The 19,266-nt window shown below is 65.0% G+C and overlaps 2 protein-coding genes across 2 annotated transcripts in view; one reads left to right on the plus strand and one right to left on the minus strand.

Moving 5' to 3' along the window:
• Nucleotides 1-5,272: 5,272 nt before the first annotated feature.
• LOC123592450 lies at nucleotides 5,273-7,384 on the minus strand. The gene is made up of 2 exons (XM_045467450.1): nucleotides 6,060-7,384; nucleotides 5,273-5,525 (listed from the first exon to the last, which is right to left on the minus strand). The coding sequence occupies exons 1-2, from the start codon at nucleotides 6,669-6,671 to the stop codon at nucleotides 5,430-5,432; spliced, it is 708 nt and encodes a 235-aa protein (XP_045323406.1). The 5' UTR covers nucleotides 6,672-7,384; the 3' UTR covers nucleotides 5,273-5,429.
• Nucleotides 7,385-8,275: 891 nt separating this feature from the next.
• Nucleotides 8,276-19,266, plus strand: part of ADAMTSL2 (ADAMTS like 2) — a 34,712-nt gene continuing 23,721 nt past the window's right edge. Inside the window, exons 1-9 of the mRNA XM_045467449.1 lie at nucleotides 8,276-8,399; nucleotides 9,207-9,297; nucleotides 9,831-9,973; nucleotides 10,640-10,715; nucleotides 11,756-11,858; nucleotides 12,234-12,379; nucleotides 12,517-12,640; nucleotides 15,090-15,170; nucleotides 17,645-17,820. Of these exons, the coding sequence (XP_045323405.1) occupies nucleotides 9,208-9,297; nucleotides 9,831-9,973; nucleotides 10,640-10,715; nucleotides 11,756-11,858; nucleotides 12,234-12,379; nucleotides 12,517-12,640; nucleotides 15,090-15,170; nucleotides 17,645-17,820 (939 nt within the window). The 5' untranslated portion in view covers nucleotides 8,276-8,399; nucleotide 9,207. The remainder of the gene's footprint in view (nucleotides 8,400-9,206; nucleotides 9,298-9,830; nucleotides 9,974-10,639; nucleotides 10,716-11,755; nucleotides 11,859-12,233; nucleotides 12,380-12,516; nucleotides 12,641-15,089; nucleotides 15,171-17,644; nucleotides 17,821-19,266) is intronic.

Raw genomic sequence — 19,266 nt, forward strand, 5'->3', positions numbered from 1 at the left:
GCCGTCTGGCGGGGTGCCCCCTTATCCTCCGGCCCAAGAACGATGGGAGTGGTGAGCTCCACAGACAGACTTTCTCCCTGGTCTGATTGCTTGCTTGTTTCCTGATGGATGGATTCCTTGTCAGCAGAAGAACATTCTTTCCCTTCTGCTCCATTTTTTTTTCATCCTGATAAAATTCACATATGAAAAATGCACAGATTTAAAAAAATTTTTTTAATGTTTTATTTATTTTTGAGAGAGAGAGAGAGAGAGCGAGCGCGTGAGTGGGGGAGGGGCAGAGACAGGGGGAGACCCAGAATCCGAAGCAGGGTCCGGGCTCCGATCTGTCAGCACAGAGCCCGACGCGGGGCTCGGACTCACAAACCGTAAGATCATGACCTGAGCCGAAGCCGGACGCTTCACCGACGGAGCCACCCAGGTGCCCCCCAAATGTACAGGTTTTAAGCACAGGTTTGATGCCTTTAGATGAGTGCATACACCTCCGTGACCCATGCCGTGTCCCCGCCACCCCAGGATGTGCTCGCGTGCCCTTTGCCAGCACAGGCTGGCCTGATTTCTGCCTGATTTTGCCTGTTCTGGAAACCCACACATATGGAGCTGTGCAGCATGCGTTCTCATGGGTCTGACTGGCATTCGCCCCACCAACAGAATGTCCCCGAGGTTCGCCCACGTCGTGGCAAGTGGTTCCTTTGGTCGCGGGGCGCGTAGCGTTCTACTGTTCGGATACGCCACGCTTTGGTTCTCGTGGGAGCCGGGCCGCGGAGTGTGACCATTCCGGGGACAGTGGGGGCGCCGGGGGAGGGTCTGCCAACGCATCTCAGTGTCTCAGAGAGGGGCCTGGCTACTCCACTTCTCCTTCTGTGGAAGAGCAACCAAAAAACCCTTTCCATCAATCTCATTTCTGACCTGAGCTGGCCAGAGCCCGCTTCTGCTGTTTGCAATGATGCATTTGGTCGTGTCATTTTTCTGCGTAAGCGCCCGCCAAGTTTCCAAGGCATCTACCGCCGTTGGGGTGAAGTCCAAGTGTCAGGGAGACCACGGGGCCATCCCCGGCCCCGGTGCCCCCACCGCACACCCCGCTCCCCACCGTGCTCTCAGACCCCGTAAGAACATGCTTCCCCCTCCCCTGTTCTGGTCCCTCTGGTCGCTGTCCGGGCCGTGCCATCCGTGGGGAGGCTGCCCCCCGCGCTGGCCCCCCAGGCAAGCTGATGGCGCTCCTGTGCTGAGCCCCAGCCTGGCACACGGTGGGAGTTCAACAAACAGCGGCTGAATGAATGACTTTCTTAAAAGAATGAATGAAAGGCTGAGGAGGCCAGGCGGCTGCACATTTCAGTCTGGCACTTAGCGGCCAGTTCCCTGCCCCAAATGGGAAAACCAGATCCTGCTGCGTGCAGCTCCGGGCAGGAGGCAGGCGACCCCATGCGGGCCCACCCCTCCGCCCCTCAGCTCCTGCTCGGACCGGCCCCGGCCCCGGCCCCCAGCCCCCAGCCCCAGCTTCCAGGAGTGGAAATACGAGTAGATGTCAGGTGTCCGAGAACTCTCTGGAGCCATAAACCCTGCTCAGAAGCAGGAAAACATTCCACAGTTGGTTTTGTGCAGGAGTGTGTGTGTGTGTGTGTGTGTGGGTGTGTGTGTGTGTTTTCTTTGCAGCTGTAAACTCCAGGGCCAGGGCTGTGAGCTTGGGGAAGGGAAAAAGAGAAGGGGGAGGTGGTGGAAGCAAGGGTGAGGCCGCTTGTACATGTGTTGCAGTGATTAAGGCAGAAGGGGGCCGAGGGGGGCCGCCCCCAGAGCGGGGGGACAGGTGACCAGTCTGGGGGCAGCCCGAGGAGCCCCTGCAGCGAGGCCGGAAGTGCAGGGACAGCGTGGAGGGGGGGGGGGTGGCCTGCGTGCGGCTCCCCTCTGAGACCTGGCCGCCTGGAGACCGACCAGCTGGCTCGGGGGAAGGCGTCCAGCTCCGAACAGGACTGAAATGACCCTCGGCTCTCCCTGCAGCAGGCGAAGCGATGGGCCTGGGGGCTGGGGGAGGGGGAGGCAGAGTGGAAGGCAGGCTGCTGCTTCCAGGGTCGAGCTGCCTTCGGAGGTGCAGGGGCAGGGGGGGACGGGGCCACTCAGCCAGCGGCCTGAGCAGCAGATGTGCAACCCCCCCCCCTTCCCTGCGTTCGGTGACCTCCGCCTGCCAGCCTGCCGTGGACACCCTCCCCCACCGGCCCCCACCTGCCCACGTTCCAGCGCACACCCTCCTTCGGCCTGGCCGCTCTCGCCGCTCTCGCCTTCCCCTGTGGCCCTCAGCCTCTCCTGACGCCCGGCGGGGTGTGGGCTCCCCCTTGCAACCCACCCCCCCTCCACACACACACTGTGCGTGTCTTGAAAACCACTGGCAGGCACAGACATTTATTCAGCGCCGGCCATGTGTAGGGCCCTGTGCCAAGCACTCTTCCTACTTTGTCCTGTCGGGTCCTGGCAGCTGCTAGAGGGTCGGGGGGGGGGGGGTGGGGAGAGCTGCCTCTGCCGTGCCCATTTTACAGGGGAGGAGACTGAGGCCTCGAGAGGAGCAGAGACTGCTCGGGGTCTCCCTGCGCGGCCCCAGGCGCCATCCCCGCTCCGCCCAGCAGGTGGCGCTGGCCCGGGGTTGCTGGGGGGGGAGGGGGGAGGCCCCCAGGGAGTCCGCCCCCTCCCCCCCCGCCCGCGTCCCCGTCCCTCGCCCCCTCGCCTCGGAGCAGGCGGGTTTTATAGAGGTGCCGAAATGCCTGGAATGGCACAGAGCCCCCGCCTCCCGGACAGCTGTCTGTCTGCCCTGCCCGCCCGGAGAGCGGAGCCAGCGGCTGCGCCTGCGTCCTCCCAGCTTTGAACACCCGGCCCGGAGCTCCCGGGCGGCCCCTGCGCCTTGGCTCCCTGCGTAGGGGTGCACCGAGGCGGGCCCGCACCTGCGGAGCGGGGCCGGGCTCTGATGTTTTCCAGCTCGTTCCTTGGGGTCCGCAGCCTGGACCGCTGTCCGGGGCCTCTGCGCCGCGCACGTGTCGCGTGTGTCCCCGCTGTGTGTCCGCGACGGAGCTTGTGAGAGCAATCATGTGTCGTCCTCAGCCGCAGGCTGAGAATTAGCAACCTGAGCCACCCCCAGCTTCTGAACGCCTGCCACGTGAGCCAGGCGGAGCACGCCGCCCCTGCCTGGCTCTGGGGCTCTGGTGTGCCCCTCGCCCAGCGAGCCTCAGTCTCCTCATCTGCAAAATGGAGCCCGCACTGCCCCTGCCTCCCAGGGTCGTGGTGTGGAGCTCTGAGCAGCAGCCCGACCGCCTGTCTGGCCTTGGGGCTTCGTCTCCCTGGGGGTTGCAGAGGCTACTGGGGCCTCTCATGCACCTGCCACCCCTCCCCCCTCCCCCCTCCCTGTTCCATATCTGGGTGGAAGGGAGCCCCTTGTGGAATCTGAGAACCAGAGAGGTCTACCCATTTCCTGGGTCCCCCCGCTTGAACCTCGAGCCTTGGCTTGACAGAAGAAAGGCCGAGAAAGTTGGACAGGGAAACAAAGAAGTCCGTTTGGTGGTCCAGCCTCCCACCTGCTGACCCCCGTGGTCTGCAGGGGGATGTTCTTCCCGAATGTCCAGCCCCTGGGCCCGGGGCAGAGAAAGTTGTCATCTGCCCTGGGCTGGGCAGGGAGCTCACGGGGTCCCCAGAGTTCACGGAGCTCCGGACTGACGGTGCTGGGACTGCCCTCAGGGGCCTGGTCCTTTTCTGGTGTCTGGCCGGTCACCTCCAAGCTGGCCCCTCGATGGCCCAGGGCCTGTTGGGTGGGAAAGCTCTGCTGTCAGAAGGCACCCAGGACGCCTCTGGGGGGACAGAGAGAGGAGGAGGAGGGCAGGCAGGCCGCTGGTGGCCGGGGCAGGGGGACCCGCCTCACACACGCTCTGGCTGTGGTCCCCATGCTTCTGGGCTCCGCTCTGGACACTTTGCCGTGCAGCACAGGGCCTGGCTCCGCGTGTGACTGTTCCGCCACCAGCACCCCCAGCCCGTCACCCCATGGCACCCCGCACCCCTCCCGTGCCCTGGATCTCTTCTCCCTGAGCCTGCCTCACGGTCTGCCTCCTGTTTTCCCACACCCCTGCTTGGCATCGTTAGAAATGTCCCTGCTTTCCCGTTTCCAAGCTCCTCCTCGGACATCCAGAAGGCTCCAGTGGCAAGACCGTCTCCTAAAACACAGCCGGGACCCACAGGTGATGGTGTGTGCCCGTGGCAGGTGGGGTCTCCATGTGGCAAAGGCCCTGGGGGACGTCAGCAGGCCAGCAGGGAGCTCTGCCTCCGGAGAGCGGAGAACCTCAGAGGACAGGGGGCCCTGGCGTCAGGAGCCACCACACACATCCACCCCTTTATTAACCGAGCACCTACTACGAGCCGACCCCACAAAGATGCCCTGTGACCTGGGAGCGGCCCCCGCTCTGTGGGGTCTCAGCTGCCGGTCAGGGAAGAGCATTCTGGCCCGACATGAGAAGCCTCAACGACGTCCTAAGGGCTTCCTGGAGGAGGTGGCCCTAGAAGATGGCTGGGGGTGCTGAGCATGTCCAGATGGGTGCAAAAGAAGGGTTCCACAAAGTGGGGAACAGAATCTGAGACACGGGCTCAAAATACTCGCAGTGACTCCAGGGAGCCCAGACACATTTTGAACCATAGGAGGGACCCAGCCAGGAGGCAGTGACCCCGCTGGGTAATTTGTGGGGCTCAGTGCAAAATGGGGGGGGGGGCTTTGTTCAAAAAGCAGGACAGAGCTTCTTTCCTCCCCGATTCTCCGGACGGACCGTGTTATTTTTTATCCGAGGCTTAACGCCGTGTTCCTTTGGGCACGAGGATACTCCCGGGATGAGCGTTCACCCTCACGGGTACCCGGGACCCCGCCCAGCGCGGAGAGCAGAGGCAGTTGCGGTGGCTGGGTCAGGGCTGGCGGGGGTCGGGTGGTCAAGAACCGGGGAGGCGGAGGGAGGTGGCCCGTGCATGAGCCAAGGCTCCAAGCCCCAGTGCGTGCTCCCTCGTCCCTTAGGATGTCACTTCCAGAATACGGATCCAAGCGTAACATTATTAAGACTTTCAGTACAGTGACGGCCGCAAGCGTGGGTCCGTTCTGAGCACAGCGGCCCCGAGGCTCCTCGGGAGGGCGCTCTGGGTTCCTGCCCCGAGAGCCTGGCTGGGACCCTGCAAAGTGAGTCCCCAGGGCACCTATGGCCTGTGGCCCAGGAGGCCCACCCTCACCAGCTCCCCCCGGGGCCAACAGCTCTCCACACTCGGAGCCCAGTCCTGCCTGTGCTTTATTCTTCGCCCCAAATTCCTAGGGTCTTGGGGGGCCTCCCAGAAGCCTTCCCTGGCTCCTGAGTTCTCTCCTGACGTTCCCAGGCCACCAGCAGAAAAAGCAGCAGGTGCAGCTCCCTGCGGGTCTGGAGTTTGGGGGCTCACCGGTGTCCCTCGGGGGAGAACCTTGGCGGGTTCCTCCAGGTGGAGGCTGGGGTGGGGCGGAAGTGTGGCAGGCACCTGGGAGGGTCACACACCTGCAGGAGGTCACAAAGCCAGGGGGGTGGCAGGCCTGTCTCCCGGGCACTGCCCCGCCAGGCTCAGAGAAGGCGCTGGGGGTGTTTGTGTCGGTTGGCCGTGGGGTCCCTCCCAAGGGAAACCATTAGTCACCCTGGCGCTGGCTGGCTGTGGAGCCAGAAACGCTGGGAGTTTCGGGCCCGTGCCAGGGGGTGCCGGGCCCTGGCGCTCGGCTGGAGGGGAGGGGATGGTGGCTGTGTCTGTGGGGGGGGGGGGGGGGCGGGAGGGGTCTGCGCGTGGGTGCGCGTGCTCCAGACAGTGCCCGGGGACAGGCTCCGTCCTGTCTGCACTTCAGCACACCGGCCGCAGGGGGCAGTGTGGAGCTGGGTTCAAGTCTTGGTCACAGTGACTATCCCAGCAGCCCCAAGGGGAAAACGAGATGGACAAGACCCCCCCTCCCCCATGTTCCGGGGAGGACAGATATCATGGGAGAACCCTGCGGACGGAGAGGACACGTTCAGCAAGAGTGCTGGGGTCCCTGATGGGCCCCTTACCGGATGTGGGACTTGAAGCCCCAGTCTGTCCATCTGCAAAATGGGCATAGCGAAGATGCTGGCCTCATAGCTCCCGGTGCACAGGAAGGGCTCCACGCACGGGAGTGGGCGGTGCTGTTTTACTCTTACTCCTTCTCCACTGTTCCTGTCGGCGGCCAGACAGGCCACGGGGACGGGGTAACTCTCAGCCACCCAAGGTGGCCACTGAAGGAGCTCACCGTAGCTCCTCTGGCAGGGAGGATGGAGGGGAGGAGGGGGATTCCCCAGGTGCCCGTGCAGGCCTATGACCCCTGCGCAGCAGAGGCAGGGGCGCGGCTGAGATGGCTCAGAACACCTTACATGGTGGGCTCCAGGAGGGCGGGCTCCAGGGAGGAGGCTGGTGTGTAAGCGGCGGGTGCCAGGCCCTGCTTCGGGGACCGCTTGCAGAGTCCGGGGTCCTCCCGGGTGCCCGGGGGCTGGAGCGTGTGCTGCCTGCTCCGTCCTCCGCTCCACACTCTGACTCAGCAGGAACACAGGTCTGGCCTGCCAGGGGCTGCCCGACTGGCTTGGGCCCAGCCAGGCTGGTTCCCCAGCCCCCCCCCCCCCCCCCCGCCCCCCACCGGCCCTGGCCATGTCGGCCGTCCGGTCAGCACCCGGGCACTTCTGTCCCTGCCCCGGAACCCTTGGCTGAGCCGCCACTGGGTCTCCCTTAGTCCCTCCGCTCGCATAGGCGTCTGCTCCTCAGGAGGACCTTTCCAGGGCCGGCTGGGTGGCCCGGACCTCACCTTTCCCATCCGTAAAATGGAGCCGTCAGACCGGCTGTCTCCTACATCCCCGGACCCCGTTCTGGGGAGCGCCGGAGGACCGGATCCCCTCCCGAGGCAGAAGCCGGACCGGGCCGAGGCTGGGGCCGGGCTTTGCCACCTCCAACCTCCCCCGTGACCCCGGGCCCGCGGCTGGTCCGCCTGGACGCCCCAACGCGTGTTCCCCGTCCCGGACCCGGGAAGGCGGCCTCCCCGCTCGCGGCTCGCTGCTCTGGGCCGCCGCCGAGGCCGCAGTCGGCAGGCAGCTGGGCCGGCCTGGCCGGGCTCCAGAGGCGCGGAGTGGGTTAAAGTGTGCGCCAGGCCAGCCGGCGGCGGGCGGGGGAGCAGCCTGGTGGGAAGTGTGAGTTCCTCCCTGTCTGCCTGACAGCTATAAAGGCGGCCGCGCCACAGAGCCGCCACTGGGCTGCGCGCCTCCCCGGGAACCCCCTCTCGTGGGTGCTCTTTGAAGTGGAGGACGGAGGCGGCCAGGGGGAGGAGGAGGGCGGGCGAGGGGCAGAGCCCGCGGCCCTCTGCACTCTGAGCCTCCCCCTGCTCCCGGCACCTGGCGCCTCCCTCGCACGGCGGCTCTGCCCCCTTCCCCGGGAGGACGACCTGCTGACCCGGGGGCCAGGTAGGCCACCTCCGCCTTCCCGCGTTGCCCCCCGCGGCCCTCCCGGGGCACGGATGGAGCTCTGAGGGGGCCGGGGCCGGAGCATCTCCCGGTCCCCCCCCGGGGAGCCGTTATGTAACAGGAGGAGGGCTCACGGGGAGGGGTCCGGACCCTCAGCTCCCAGCCTCGGGCGCCTGAAGCCGGTCTTTGCACGGCGAGCCTCTCCTGCCGGCCGGTGGCTGTTTTTGGACCCCAGGGAGGGATGGATCCCGCGTGAGCCGGACCTGGCCTGTGGCCAGCGGTGTCTGGGAGCCTTAATGAAAACCAAGTGTGGGGCCGGCTCAGCACCTGTCTTCGGCTCAGCAGGCAGGAGCTGGGGCACCGACTGGCCAATGGGACTGCTGAGGGGGGTGCTCTGTGCTTGTGTGAGGCTGGGGGGGGGCGCAGGGGGGGCTGTAGGTGGAGGCCTGCGGGGGAGGGGTAGCAGACGGAGGGGGGGGGGTGGCAGGCAGGCAGCCGGGGATGTGGGGGTCTCGAGGACTCCGGCTCCAAACTCCAGCGTGACATTCTTAGGACACACGGGCGTCACTGGCGGGACTCCCGCAGATCTGCAGGTGTCAGCCCTGCAAGGGGAGGGGGGCAGATTTGGAGTTGGCTTCGGGGCTGGCGGGGGTGGGGGGCGACTTTCACACCTTCCTTGAAAGTAGCGGGGGGCGGGGGACGAGTCCCTGAGTCTACTCTGGTCTGGGGGGGCGGGGGGCGGGTATCTGGCCACCTTGCCGTGTGGCTCTGGGCAACTTGGCTCCCCTCTGTCGCTTCCAAGCTGTAGGGGGACAGGCTTGGCGGCTTCTGAAACCCCTTCTCTGACCTGCTGGCAAGTGACACTCAGGACCTGAGATAGACCCTGGACAGAGGCCGCCGAAGGCCCCCGTGCCTCCCTTCTAGGAGGTAGGCGTCCCCACAGCGGAGGCAGATAGGGGAGGCTAAGGGCTCCCCTTGGTTTGACCCCTGGCAGGGAGGTCGAGGGGTGTTTGGGGCTGACAGTGCTAACTTGTTGGGGAAGAGACAGCCCCGTAGCTCTGGTCTGCCCTGACTCCACACCCCGGGGGACAAGGGAGGGACACAGGCGCCTGGACTCTGTGCGGCCTGAGATCCCTGAGGGTCCCGGGCCCGGCCCCCTCCAGGGCAGGGGTAGCAGGGGCCAGGGAGTGGAAGGGGCTGGCGGGGCGGGTGGCATCCATGGGCCCCTCCAGCAGCCCCGTGTGGCTGGCAGGGAGATCACTGTCCCAGGTGGGCAGCTAGCACCGAGCAGGTGAAAATCCTCAGGGGCTCTTGTTCAGGCCAGTTCCCCCAGTGGAGATGGCGGCCTGAGTCCTGGGGCTTGGCTCCTTCGTCCAACGGGTGCGGCCTGGGCCTGCAGCCTCCTCAGCTGTCCCTGCTTTTCTCCGCAGGCCCTCTCTAGGGAGCTCAGGTGGTCAGAGGCAAAGCACACATCCCTGTGCACCCTTCGATGGGAGGTGGGGCAGGCTTTGCAAGCTCACCGCTACCTGTGGTTCTCGTGCCTGTGGCAGGCATCGTTAATCACTCACCCGCCTCTCCCAACGGGGCCACCAGGCAGCCACTACCAATCAATCCCAGAGAGCCTCTGGGCCTCGGTGCTGGGCGGGCCCCGAGGGCTCTTCCCTTAAGTGGACCCTCCTCAGCTGTCAGAGGAGCTGGGTCTGGCCTGGCAGTGACCGTGGCCTTGCTTCCTAGGATGGGTGGCAGACGGCAGCCTTCACGCTGGGTCTGGTCCCTGCTGGCTGTGGCACTTCTGGCTGGGCGTGTGGCATCTACTGGGGCCACGGTGAGTGGGGAGCAGGGTCCCTCTCCCAGATGGGCTGAGGTGGGAGGGGCTTTGCGGCAGGTGTAGGGCACGTGTCCAGCGAGCCCTGCGTGCACTCCCAGATCCCCACACAGCCCCGGAATACGTCTTACAAGCCGGTCAGACCAGCCCCTACGGGGACTCTGGCTGATTTGGGCAGGATGGGGTTGGAGGGGGCTGAGTGCTTCCTTCCGAGCAAAGTCCTGGAAGGAGGCATGTAGACGGGGCAGGCTTGTGTCCCGCAGAACCCAGGCCGGGGCCCAGGCTGCTCGGGAGAAGATAAACAAGGACCGTGTGGCCTCAGGCTCCCGCCAAGCCCCCAAGATGTTCCAGATCTCGACATTGGGAGGGCTTAAGGCCCACGACTTCTGGGGAGTTCCCTCCAAGACCGCCCTGGACACCTGGGCGGGGGTGCCGAGGGACCCAGCCGGGCTGTGTGCTGCTGACCACAGCAAGGGATGGTGGGCCAGTCCCGTTCCAGCGTCTTCTAACCGTCCGTGGGGACTCTCGCCCAGGACCACAGCCCGACGTCCAACAGCCTGGAGGGGGGCTCGGACGCCACTGCCTACTGGTGGGGAGAGTGGACCAAGTGGACGGCATGCTCCCGCAGCTGTGGGGCTGGCGTGACGTCCCAGGAGCGGCACTGTCTGCAGCAGAGGTGTGGGACTAGCACGGGGGTGGGCAGCGGGTGACAGGTGGGTGGGGGCTCAGGCTGGGAGGGGTCTTCAGGCGGAGGCGGCACAGGCCAGGTGAGTGAGCCTTTTTGCTGGCCTGTCGGGGCCGAGGCTCCTGACGGGGCCTGGGCGACCGTGTCCTGGGGTTCACCCTGCCCCAGGGCTCTGGGGACAGACAGCCCTTTCGTGAGAAGGCATGGTCTATTTCTTGGGATTTTTTTCAACGAGGGGTGAGGTCTTTCCTGGTCCTTCTTTTCTGAAGACCCGAGTTGAATTCACACGGGAAAAAACATACGATATGGTGGTTACCATCGGGCGGGCCTGGGTTCCAATCTTGCTTCTGCTACTTCCTTGCTGTGTAACCTTGGGCAAGTCGCTTCATCTCTCTGAACATCAGTTTCCTCATGTATGGAGTAAATGTTCTTGGTATTATTATCAGTTCTGTGTACAACCCTGGGCTCTATGCCGGGGGTGCAGAGGTGAATTGGGTATCTTCCCTCCCCTGGGCTGTGGTGGAGTTGTGGGGGGGCCAGAGGAATTAGGGGGGGCTTCCGGGGCCCAGCCCAGAGGCCGTCTGGAGCAGGGGCACGGTCGGTGCCCGCAGCCCGCGGTTCCCAGCCCCCAGCTCAGAGCCCGGGTCTTCCCTCCAGGAGGACGTCGGTCACGGGCGCGGGGAACAGGACCTGCACGGGCACGTCCAAGAGGTACCAGCTGTGTAGACTGCAGGTGAGGCCCCGCCTGGGCGGGACCGCAGCCCTACCCCCAAGCTCCTTAGGCCGGCCTCAGGTGGCCCCCAGACCCTGCAGGCACTCTGCGCTGGGTCTGCCCTTACTTCCAGTTGAAGAGAAGGAGGGTGAGAGGTCCTGGGTTCAGAGCCCCCTTCACACCTCGGATCACGTCTGTGCTGTGCACGCGCAGGGGTGAGGGCTGGCTTCTGCTGGGGGCGGGGGCTCACGTGCGGCCTCTAACAGGCAGATCTCAGACTGCTCAAAAGTCCCGTGCCAGGTGCTTGCTGGGAGACCGACAGTCACCAGGTGTCCCGTCCCCAGCCGTGAGAAGTCTCACTGCAGCTCCCCAGGGGGGACAGGAGATGCTGACTCTGGCCCAGCCTCTGGGTGCCCTTCAATGGGGCCAAACCAGTCTGGACCTGAACTCCCCCCCCCCCCCCCCCACACCACCACCCAGAACAGGTGTGGGGTAGAAAGACAGCAAGCCATAGGGGTCTTTGTGTCCCCGTGAGCGTCTCTGGGTATGTGCATGCTCGAGGAGTTAGGGCCTGAAGGGAGGCGGGCGGCCACAGCTCCTGTGTTGTCATCGCTGGTCTGCTCCCCTGCTGGATGCTTGTGAGCTCCTCCGGAGGGAGACCCACCTACCCCCCAGCGTGACCAGCTGCCCCCCACCCCCAGGCCTCCCCCCTCTGCCCCGGGCCGTAGGCGAGTGGGGGACAGTGCCAGCACAGCCGAGGCCGGGCGCCCCTTCTGGCCCCAGTGCCTCTGGGGAGGAGGCTGGGGTGGCGGGGACGTGGAAGGACCCTGCCCGGAGCACCAGGAGGGCCAGCGCATGTAGGCGTTTGAGGGACGGCAGCAGCCCTTTCGGTTGCCCCCTGCTCCTTCCAGAAAGCCAGTGGGACTGAGGGAAAACGAGAGGCCACCCCAGCCCGGCCGCAGCCACTTCCTGCTCAGCCGGGACAAAAATGCCTTTGTCGGGCCGAGTTCCTCCTGGAGCCTCCTCTCTCTCTCTCTCTTGCTCTCTCGCTCGCTCCGCAGGAGTGTCCGCCGGACGGGAGGAGCTTCCGGGAGGAGCAATGCATCTCCTTCAACTCCCGCGTGTACGACGGGCGGACGCACCAGTGGAAACCCCTGTACCCCGGTACCAGGCCCTGGGCTGCCCAGTGGGGAGCAGAGTGCAAGGGCGGCCCCTCCACACCCGACGGCTCCCTTCTGGGGACGGTGGGGAGGGGACACCCTGGCCCGGGGTGGGCAGGTGGACGGTGAGGCCCGGCGGGAGGGGTCAGGTCACAGGCCACCGTGAAGAGGAGTTGGCCTCTCTCACTCACGGAGCAGGTGCCAGGTCGCCCGGGACCGTCCGTAGGGGGATCCGTCCCTTCCGCTCTCCCGGCCTCACTTCTTCCGTTCGCGCAATGGGTGGGAGGAGCTAACGCGGGTGGCGGCGGGACGCACAGGAAGTTCCTGAATCCCCCCACCCCACTCCACCCCACCCTGAGACCTTCCGTCTCCCCGTCAGACGACTACGTCCACATCTCCAGCAAGCCGTGCGACCTGCACTGCACCACCGTGGACGGTCAGCGGCAGCTCATGGTCCCGGCCCGCGACGGCACGTCCTGCAAGCTCACCGACCTGCGAGGGGTTTGCGTGTCTGGAAAATGTGAGGTTGTTAAACATTGTAGCAAAAGTACCACTGGTCTCACTGCGCTGACCGCCCCGCCTGTCCTCCTGTGGCAGTGGCGGCCCCGGGGGCCCGGGTCGCAGCGCCCTCCCAGCGGCCCTCTCCGCCTCCCTTCCTGCAGCCCATCGGCTGTGACGGGGTGCTCTTCTCCACCCACACGCTGGACAAGTGCGGCGTCTGCCAGGGGGACGGTAGCAGCTGCACCCACGTGACAGGCAACTACCGCAAAGGGAACGCCCACCTCGGTAAGAGCCCCCGCGCCTCGCCCCTCCCCGGCCGGCGGCTGCGCTCTGTCTCTGGCCTTGGGTGCCTCCTCGTGAGCTCCTCTCCCTCGCTCTCGGCCACGTGAACGTCCCCGCTGTGCCCAGGCGGGCCGGCCAGGTGCTCCGGAAGGCCCCCTCTGGCTGGGGATACTGAGCCGCTCTTTGTTGAGCGCCTACTGAATACCGGGCGCCTGAGTGCATCCTCGCCTGGGGGATCGTGTTTGGCCTCTGGGGCAGCACCCAAAAGGGGGAAACCGAGGCACAAGTCCCATCCTCGTGTGAGGCTGATGCGAGATTTGAGTCCTCGGCCTAAGCCCTCCAACCTGTTTCGCAGAGTCGGCCCCTCCCTTCCCTTGGTCAGTGGCTGGTCGGTCACCCAGCGTGCCCGTTTAGGCCTGGCTCCGCAGGGGCTGGCAGGGGCGGGGGGCGGGGGGAAGGACAGGTGGGGATTTGGGGGTCTCTGCCTGTGACAGGACTTTGTACTTTGCAACGGTGTCACTTTAGCACTCAGTACTACGCTGACTACATTTCTGGGTCTCTGCAAATGCTTGTGGGGTCAACCTGGGTTATCACAGCCTTCAGACTGGGAAAAGCAGGGCACTGGAAACCCACTTAGCAGATGGGGAAACCGAGGCCTGCATGGGAATTGCCTGCTCAAGGTTCCCGAGCGAGGCTGGGCAGGTCCGGACTAGTTGGAGCCTCCGTGGACCCGGCTGTCGGGGACCCTGACTGTGTCCACCCCATACAGGAGGGCTAATTTCAGAGCTAACGTTAGGGCTTAGACGAGGGGCCCCGGGGATGGGTCTGCTGGGCTGAGGAGGGACTGGATGAAGTCCGCAGGGAGGGTCTGAAATGGAGGGCCCAGGGCAGAGCAGCCGGACAGGTGTCTGAAGGACCCACGGCCAGCGTGACAGGGAGAGGCTGCTCCTTGCCGGATCCCGGGACGTGTAGGTGGCAGCGCGTGTCTCTGAGCACCTAAGGGCCGTGTCCCGTGGACTCGCAGCGTGGGGACTGGGGGCTGATGCTTCCAGCCCCGCGACATCCGCGTCGTCCTTCCTGCGCCCGGGCCGAGGCGTTCGTGCCTTGCACATTACGAGGCAGGTACTGGACGGGTGCCACAGACGCGGGAACAGGCAGAGAGGGGTGAAGACACTAGTCTGAGGTCACACAGCCGGGAGTGGCAGAGCGGGGTCTGAACCCAGACAGCCTGGCTCCTGGGCCTGTGGTCCTAAGCGCTGACCCACAGTCTCCCCTGATAAATGCGTGCGCCCGAACCACGCCGACGGCCCTGGGTCGTGCAAGAGCTGTTATTAGATGCGCAGGAATCTTGTGAGCCGGTTGCTAATTTAAAAATGAACGTATTTAAACCCACATTTGAATACATGGCAATTAAGCCAAATCATCATTTCCTGTTCATTTCACCGCTGTGTGTATTATGGGCGTGTAGGGGAGATGCTGTCGGGGGAGGCGGGCTAGTGAGTGCCTCTCCCCTGCTCTGCCTGCACCCGGCCCAGCCCTCGGGGAGCCCGAGACGGGCGGGGGTGGGGGTGGGGCGCGGTTTACACTGCAGACCAGAGCTTCCCGCTCTGCCCCCCAAGGAGCCACTCAGCGCACTCTGGCTCAGGGCCTTCGGGCGCCTGCAAAGGGGGGCGAGGGGGGTACAGGTGAACTCTCCTCGCTGCCGCTGTTCCCTCCTGGGAGACTTTTCTATCTTAGGGCTCTCGGAATCTCTCCTCTGGGGTCTCCTCCCCAGACCACCCTCTAGGCCGTGCTGGCAACACCTGTCCCTCCCTCAGACCCCGGCCCCCTAGACCCTCAGTCCCTCCGTTGGACGTCTCTGTGGGGGTCCCCACGGCTGCCTCCCCGCCTTCTACGGCCCTCAGCTGTATTTGCCCACCTGCGTCTCTGAGTGTTAGCAAGCCTGTTAAATCAACATGGTGCTGGGCCAACACGGGCCTTTCAAATAGTAAGAGTGACTATGCCCTTGGGGCCAGGCTCTGTGCTATGCAGAGATCTTCCCACATGACGCAGAGTGGGAGCCATCATCCCTGTGTGCAGATGAGGAAACTGAGGCCCAAGAGCTCCAGTGACTTTTTTCAGAATCATCTTGGTGACATGTGGCAGAGTAGGACCCAAGTCTGTTTGGCCCCAAGCAGATTTAAGGTCCCTGTGGCCCACAGTGTCCCTCCAGAGGGGCTGGGGCAGGGCCTTCGTAGGAGAGGGTCACGGAACCTGGGTGAACCCGAGCCCGTCCCCGGGTGGCGCAGTGCGTGTTTGCAGGGCCTTGGACTCGTGTCTGGGCCCGGGTGCAGCTGTTGAGGGTGGGGCTGCCCTTAGACAGCACCCCTCCCCCACCAAGAGCACAGGAGGGTGGTGACTTTCCAACTGAGCGGGGCCGGCCCGCGGCTCACTATCATCTGACGTCCCCCAGGTTACTCTCTGGTGACCCACATCCCGGCCGGTGCCCGAGACATTCAGATTGTGGAGCGGAAGAAGTCTGCCGATGTCCTAGGTATGCGTGCGGGGCCTGGGTGCTGCCTCATGTGGACTTGTGGGTATGTGTGGGGCCCCACGTATGGGTGGATTCTTGACCCTGGATCCGTCCTGCAGGAGAGTCAGGCCCCAGAAGCCAGAACTTGACCTGGCTGTGTGTAGACGTGGGTGTCGGGGGGGCTCATAGGGAAGCTGACCCCACCCCCACACGTGACAACACGTAGTGACTTCCTGTCCCTGGAGAGCCTGGCACAGGCCAAAGCTGGAGGTGCTGGAGGTGGGATCTCTGACCGCCCCTCCCCCAGGGCACAAGGATGAGACTCAGGAGGCGAGTAGGTTGAGGTAGGTCCAGAGCACGGAGGTGGCCCGGCTGGAGGCCTTCAGCCACACGAAGCAGAAGTGAGACTCACACTCAGGCCTGGCAGCTCCCTGGTGGAGGTTCTCGCCCCTGGATGGTCTCTGCGGGGCAGCTGGACCTTGGTAGGTCGGGGGCCTTCGACGTGAGGATTCTGGGCTTATTTGCATAAGTGAGGCCCCGAGCTGATGGCAGTTTCTGGAAAGGCTGCCTATGTAGTTGGAGCGTTGTCCTGACAGCCCGCCCTGTCTGTGCCCCCCGGGACGCAGCCCGAGGCCCTTCTGGCTCAGGTGGGTGGGTGCTGACACCACTTAGCTGCTCTGCACGTGGCCTTGCCCTGGGTGGGGGCGGGCGGGGGGCCCCGGGCAGGGAAGCTGGTCCCGACGCCTGGCTCACTCCCCCGTGTCTCAGGGCAGCGTGGAAGAGCCAGGACGGCTGGGTGAAACCCGCCCTTCTCGGGGGACGCCGCGGGTGGGGACTCTGCTAAAGGTCCCCACGGTGGAACCTGGGCTCTTGGCCCCCCACACCAGCAGTTCTGCACACTCCAGGCCCCCGGCCCCACCACCCGAGTTCGGGAGCCAGGCCTCTGCCAGGCCGGTGGCTCTGTCCCCCGCTGGGAGGGTGGCGAGGCCAGGAAACACGGTGTTCTCAGAGCTGGCTGCAGAGAAATGGCTCTTGAAACAGCCGCGTGGAAACAGCAAGGGCAGCCTCGGAGCAGAGGCAGAGCCGCAGGAAGGAAGGTCATTACTGTCAGGAAACAGGCTTTGGATGCCGGCCGGGGATTTAACCCTATGCACATACCTGGAGGCCGGGCCGGCACGCGCCCCAGGAGGCGCAGCTTGGACCCTCACTCACGGTATTTTCTGACGTCGCTGCATCGAGGGTATTTTTCCAGCAGACGAGTCTCGCTTGCTGCGTCTGCCTGATAATAAACGGATGCCCCCCCCCCCCCCCCCCCCCCCCCCCCCCGCTCGGATTGCATCAGGAGCTCTGGAAACTGAACTCTTCCCCTCCCTCCGGCCAGCTTCCGGAACTGGCTCAGAGGACACCCTCTGAAAGACACGCTGTCCCCCCCCACTGTGTGGAGCCTGCCTCCTCACTCCCATCCCCTGGGCCCGAGGCCCTGAGCACCCTGCGAGCCCTCCGCAGCCCCGGGGAAAGGCCAGCTGCCCTGAAAAATCACCCCAGCTCTGGAGAGTTGTCCCGGCCTCTAGGGTTGGCAGGAGACGGGCTGCCGAGGGCTGCACGCACGTTCCTGCTGTCTGGGCGTCATCAGGCTTGGGTCAGGCCCTGGGAGTGGCTGTCCTTCTGAGGTCCTCTGTTCCAAGTGTCCACCCACACCCCGTCTCAATGACAGGGCGACTGAGAATGTGCCCGGGGCTGCCCTCAGCCACGCCTGGGAGAATGGACTGATGGGGTAAAAGGTCAGCCTGGTCACGGCAGCACGGGCCACAGAATGTCATGGCTCCCGGTGACGGCATGGCGCTGGCCAGCTTGGGGTGGTCTGGAAGGGCCTGCCGGCGCTGGTGGGACAGCCTACTGGGCCAGGCAGGCCAGGGCTGCAGTGTCGCTCAGTGTGGACCCTGGAGGGACATGGAGGTCCCCTCCCCATGTGTGGTCCCCTCCTTTCCCAAGGTGAGAAGCTGGGCAGGGATTACTCAGCCAGGGTCACAAAGTGAGTTCTCAGCAGGGCCAGGCTGATGGCCCTGCCCTGAGCCGGCCAGCGCCTGCTGTCCAGAGTATGCCTTCCCCGGGCGCTGACCTCCCGGTCCACTTGGCCGCTTAGTCTATGCTACTCCTCACCTCGCAGACTCTGGCCTCTTTAGAGGTGACCAGAGACACCAAATGGGCCCCGGGCCAGCCACCTCCACCTCCTGATGGGAAAGCGCACTCACCTCTCCTTAGCACTCGCTGGCCGGGGCCACGTGCTGGACACGGTCGGAGCTTCCGACTCCCCCACGAGAGGAGGTGTCCTGTCTTCGGGGTATTCGGGGAGGGTCGCGGGGGTGAGCTGGCCACAGGTGCCTGAGTGAGTGATACTGGCCACTCCCTGTCCTCCCCCCCCCGCCCGCCGCCCCGTCCTCCCTGTGGCTCGTCCGGCTCATGTGATCATGTGGCTGTGCCCTGTGCTCCTTCAGCTCTCGCGGATGAAGCCGGCTTCTATTTCTTCAATGGCAACTTCAAGGTGGACAGCCCCAAGAACTTCAACATCGCGGGCACCGTGGTCAAGTACCGACGGCCCATGGACGTCTACGAGACCGGCATCGAGTACATTGTGGCACAGGGGCCCACCAACCAGGGCCTGAACGTCATGGTGCGTGAGCCGCGGGCTTCGGGCCGCCAACGCCGTGCCGTGGCCCCAGGGTGTGTGTGCACGAGGCAGCGTCCCCGCCCGGCGTGGCGAGGGTCGTGCTCGGTCACTCCTTGTGCGCCCATCCGCTCGGGGTTTGGTTCCTGTCCTTAGCCTCTATCAGCTCGTTAATGCGTTGCTTCATTTGCCCGTCCCCTCCCTCACCCAGCCACCCACTGTCTCAGCCCTCACCCAAGTAACCATTCATTCATTCATTCACTCATTCATTCACTCATTCATTCATTCATTCACTTGCCACGGCCGTTAGCGCCCCTGGTGGACTGCAGTCATCAGGATCTGCGGGGTTGCTAAGGACAGGAAGTAGACGGGGACGCAGGCCCCCTCCCCCACTCCATAGTTGGGGGTTTGTACCCCCCGCGTACTTCCCTGCCCCGGCCACATCGGCACTGTGGCATCTCTGCCAGGTCCTCAGTGCTGGGGGGCCCAGGCAGTGCCTGTGGCCCCCCGCTACCCGCCCCCCCCCCCCGGATGCTCACGGTTTCTGGGGGCACAGCACAGGGGCGAGGAGAGGGCGGGAGAGTTTGGACCTTCTCTGCTCAGCTCCCTGGGAGCGTTCCCATGGCTAGCGTCTAGAAACAAGTGTCGTTGTCCTGTGGTGGCCCGGCGTCGAGGAAATGTACAAGGACTCGTCCCTGGAAACAGGTGACGCCCAGGTGGGCAGTTCTGGTGTTTTTCAAGGTCTGCGGGTGTTCGTGGAAGCTGAGGGGTACGGCGGGGCCAGAGCCCACCCGCCTGACCTGGCATGATTTCTGGATCCCACCGTGGTGGGCGTTTAGATCCTCACTTTGTAGACAAGAAACCTGGGCACACAGAGATTACTGACTTGCCCATCACGGACCTGTCCGAGGTGCAGCCGGGCTTGGGGCCCGGGTCAGCCTGGTGCTGGAGCCGGTTGTGTGTCTAAGTGCCCTGCCAGGGGGGGTCTCCAATCGCGGTGCCCCGCCCCCCCCCGCCACCTCCCCACACTGCTTCCTGGCTGCAGAGCGTCCCTAGATGGCCCCAGAATCTAATGGGGCCACGTATTTCTTCGCCTGCCCCTGGAGCTGCCCCTGAGGCAGGCCGGCCGGCTGCCTGGCTTCCCTGCCTGCCCGTAGGAGCTGTGTTGCAGGTCAGGATCCCAGGAAGGGTCTGTGAGCAGCAGGGTTTAGGGGTGACAGGAGCAGTGGCCGTGAGGGGGTCAGGGGGACAGGCCTGGACAGAGGGAGATGTTGAGCCGTGCTGCCGGTGTGGTCAGAGCCTCAGCTGATCCCAGCGGGGGCTCTGGGGTCGCAGTGGCCCCTCGAGTCCCCTGGACTTGAGGAGGAGAGGCGTGGCCTAGTTGTTGGAAGCCACAGGGATGGGCGTGGCCTCGGGAGAGGCGGCTCTCTTTGGCCGAGGGACGTTCCTGGG

Source organism: Leopardus geoffroyi, chromosome D4, assembly GCF_018350155.1.
Source record: "Leopardus geoffroyi isolate Oge1 chromosome D4, O.geoffroyi_Oge1_pat1.0, whole genome shotgun sequence".
NCBI lineage: Eukaryota > Metazoa > Chordata > Mammalia > Carnivora > Felidae > Leopardus > Leopardus geoffroyi.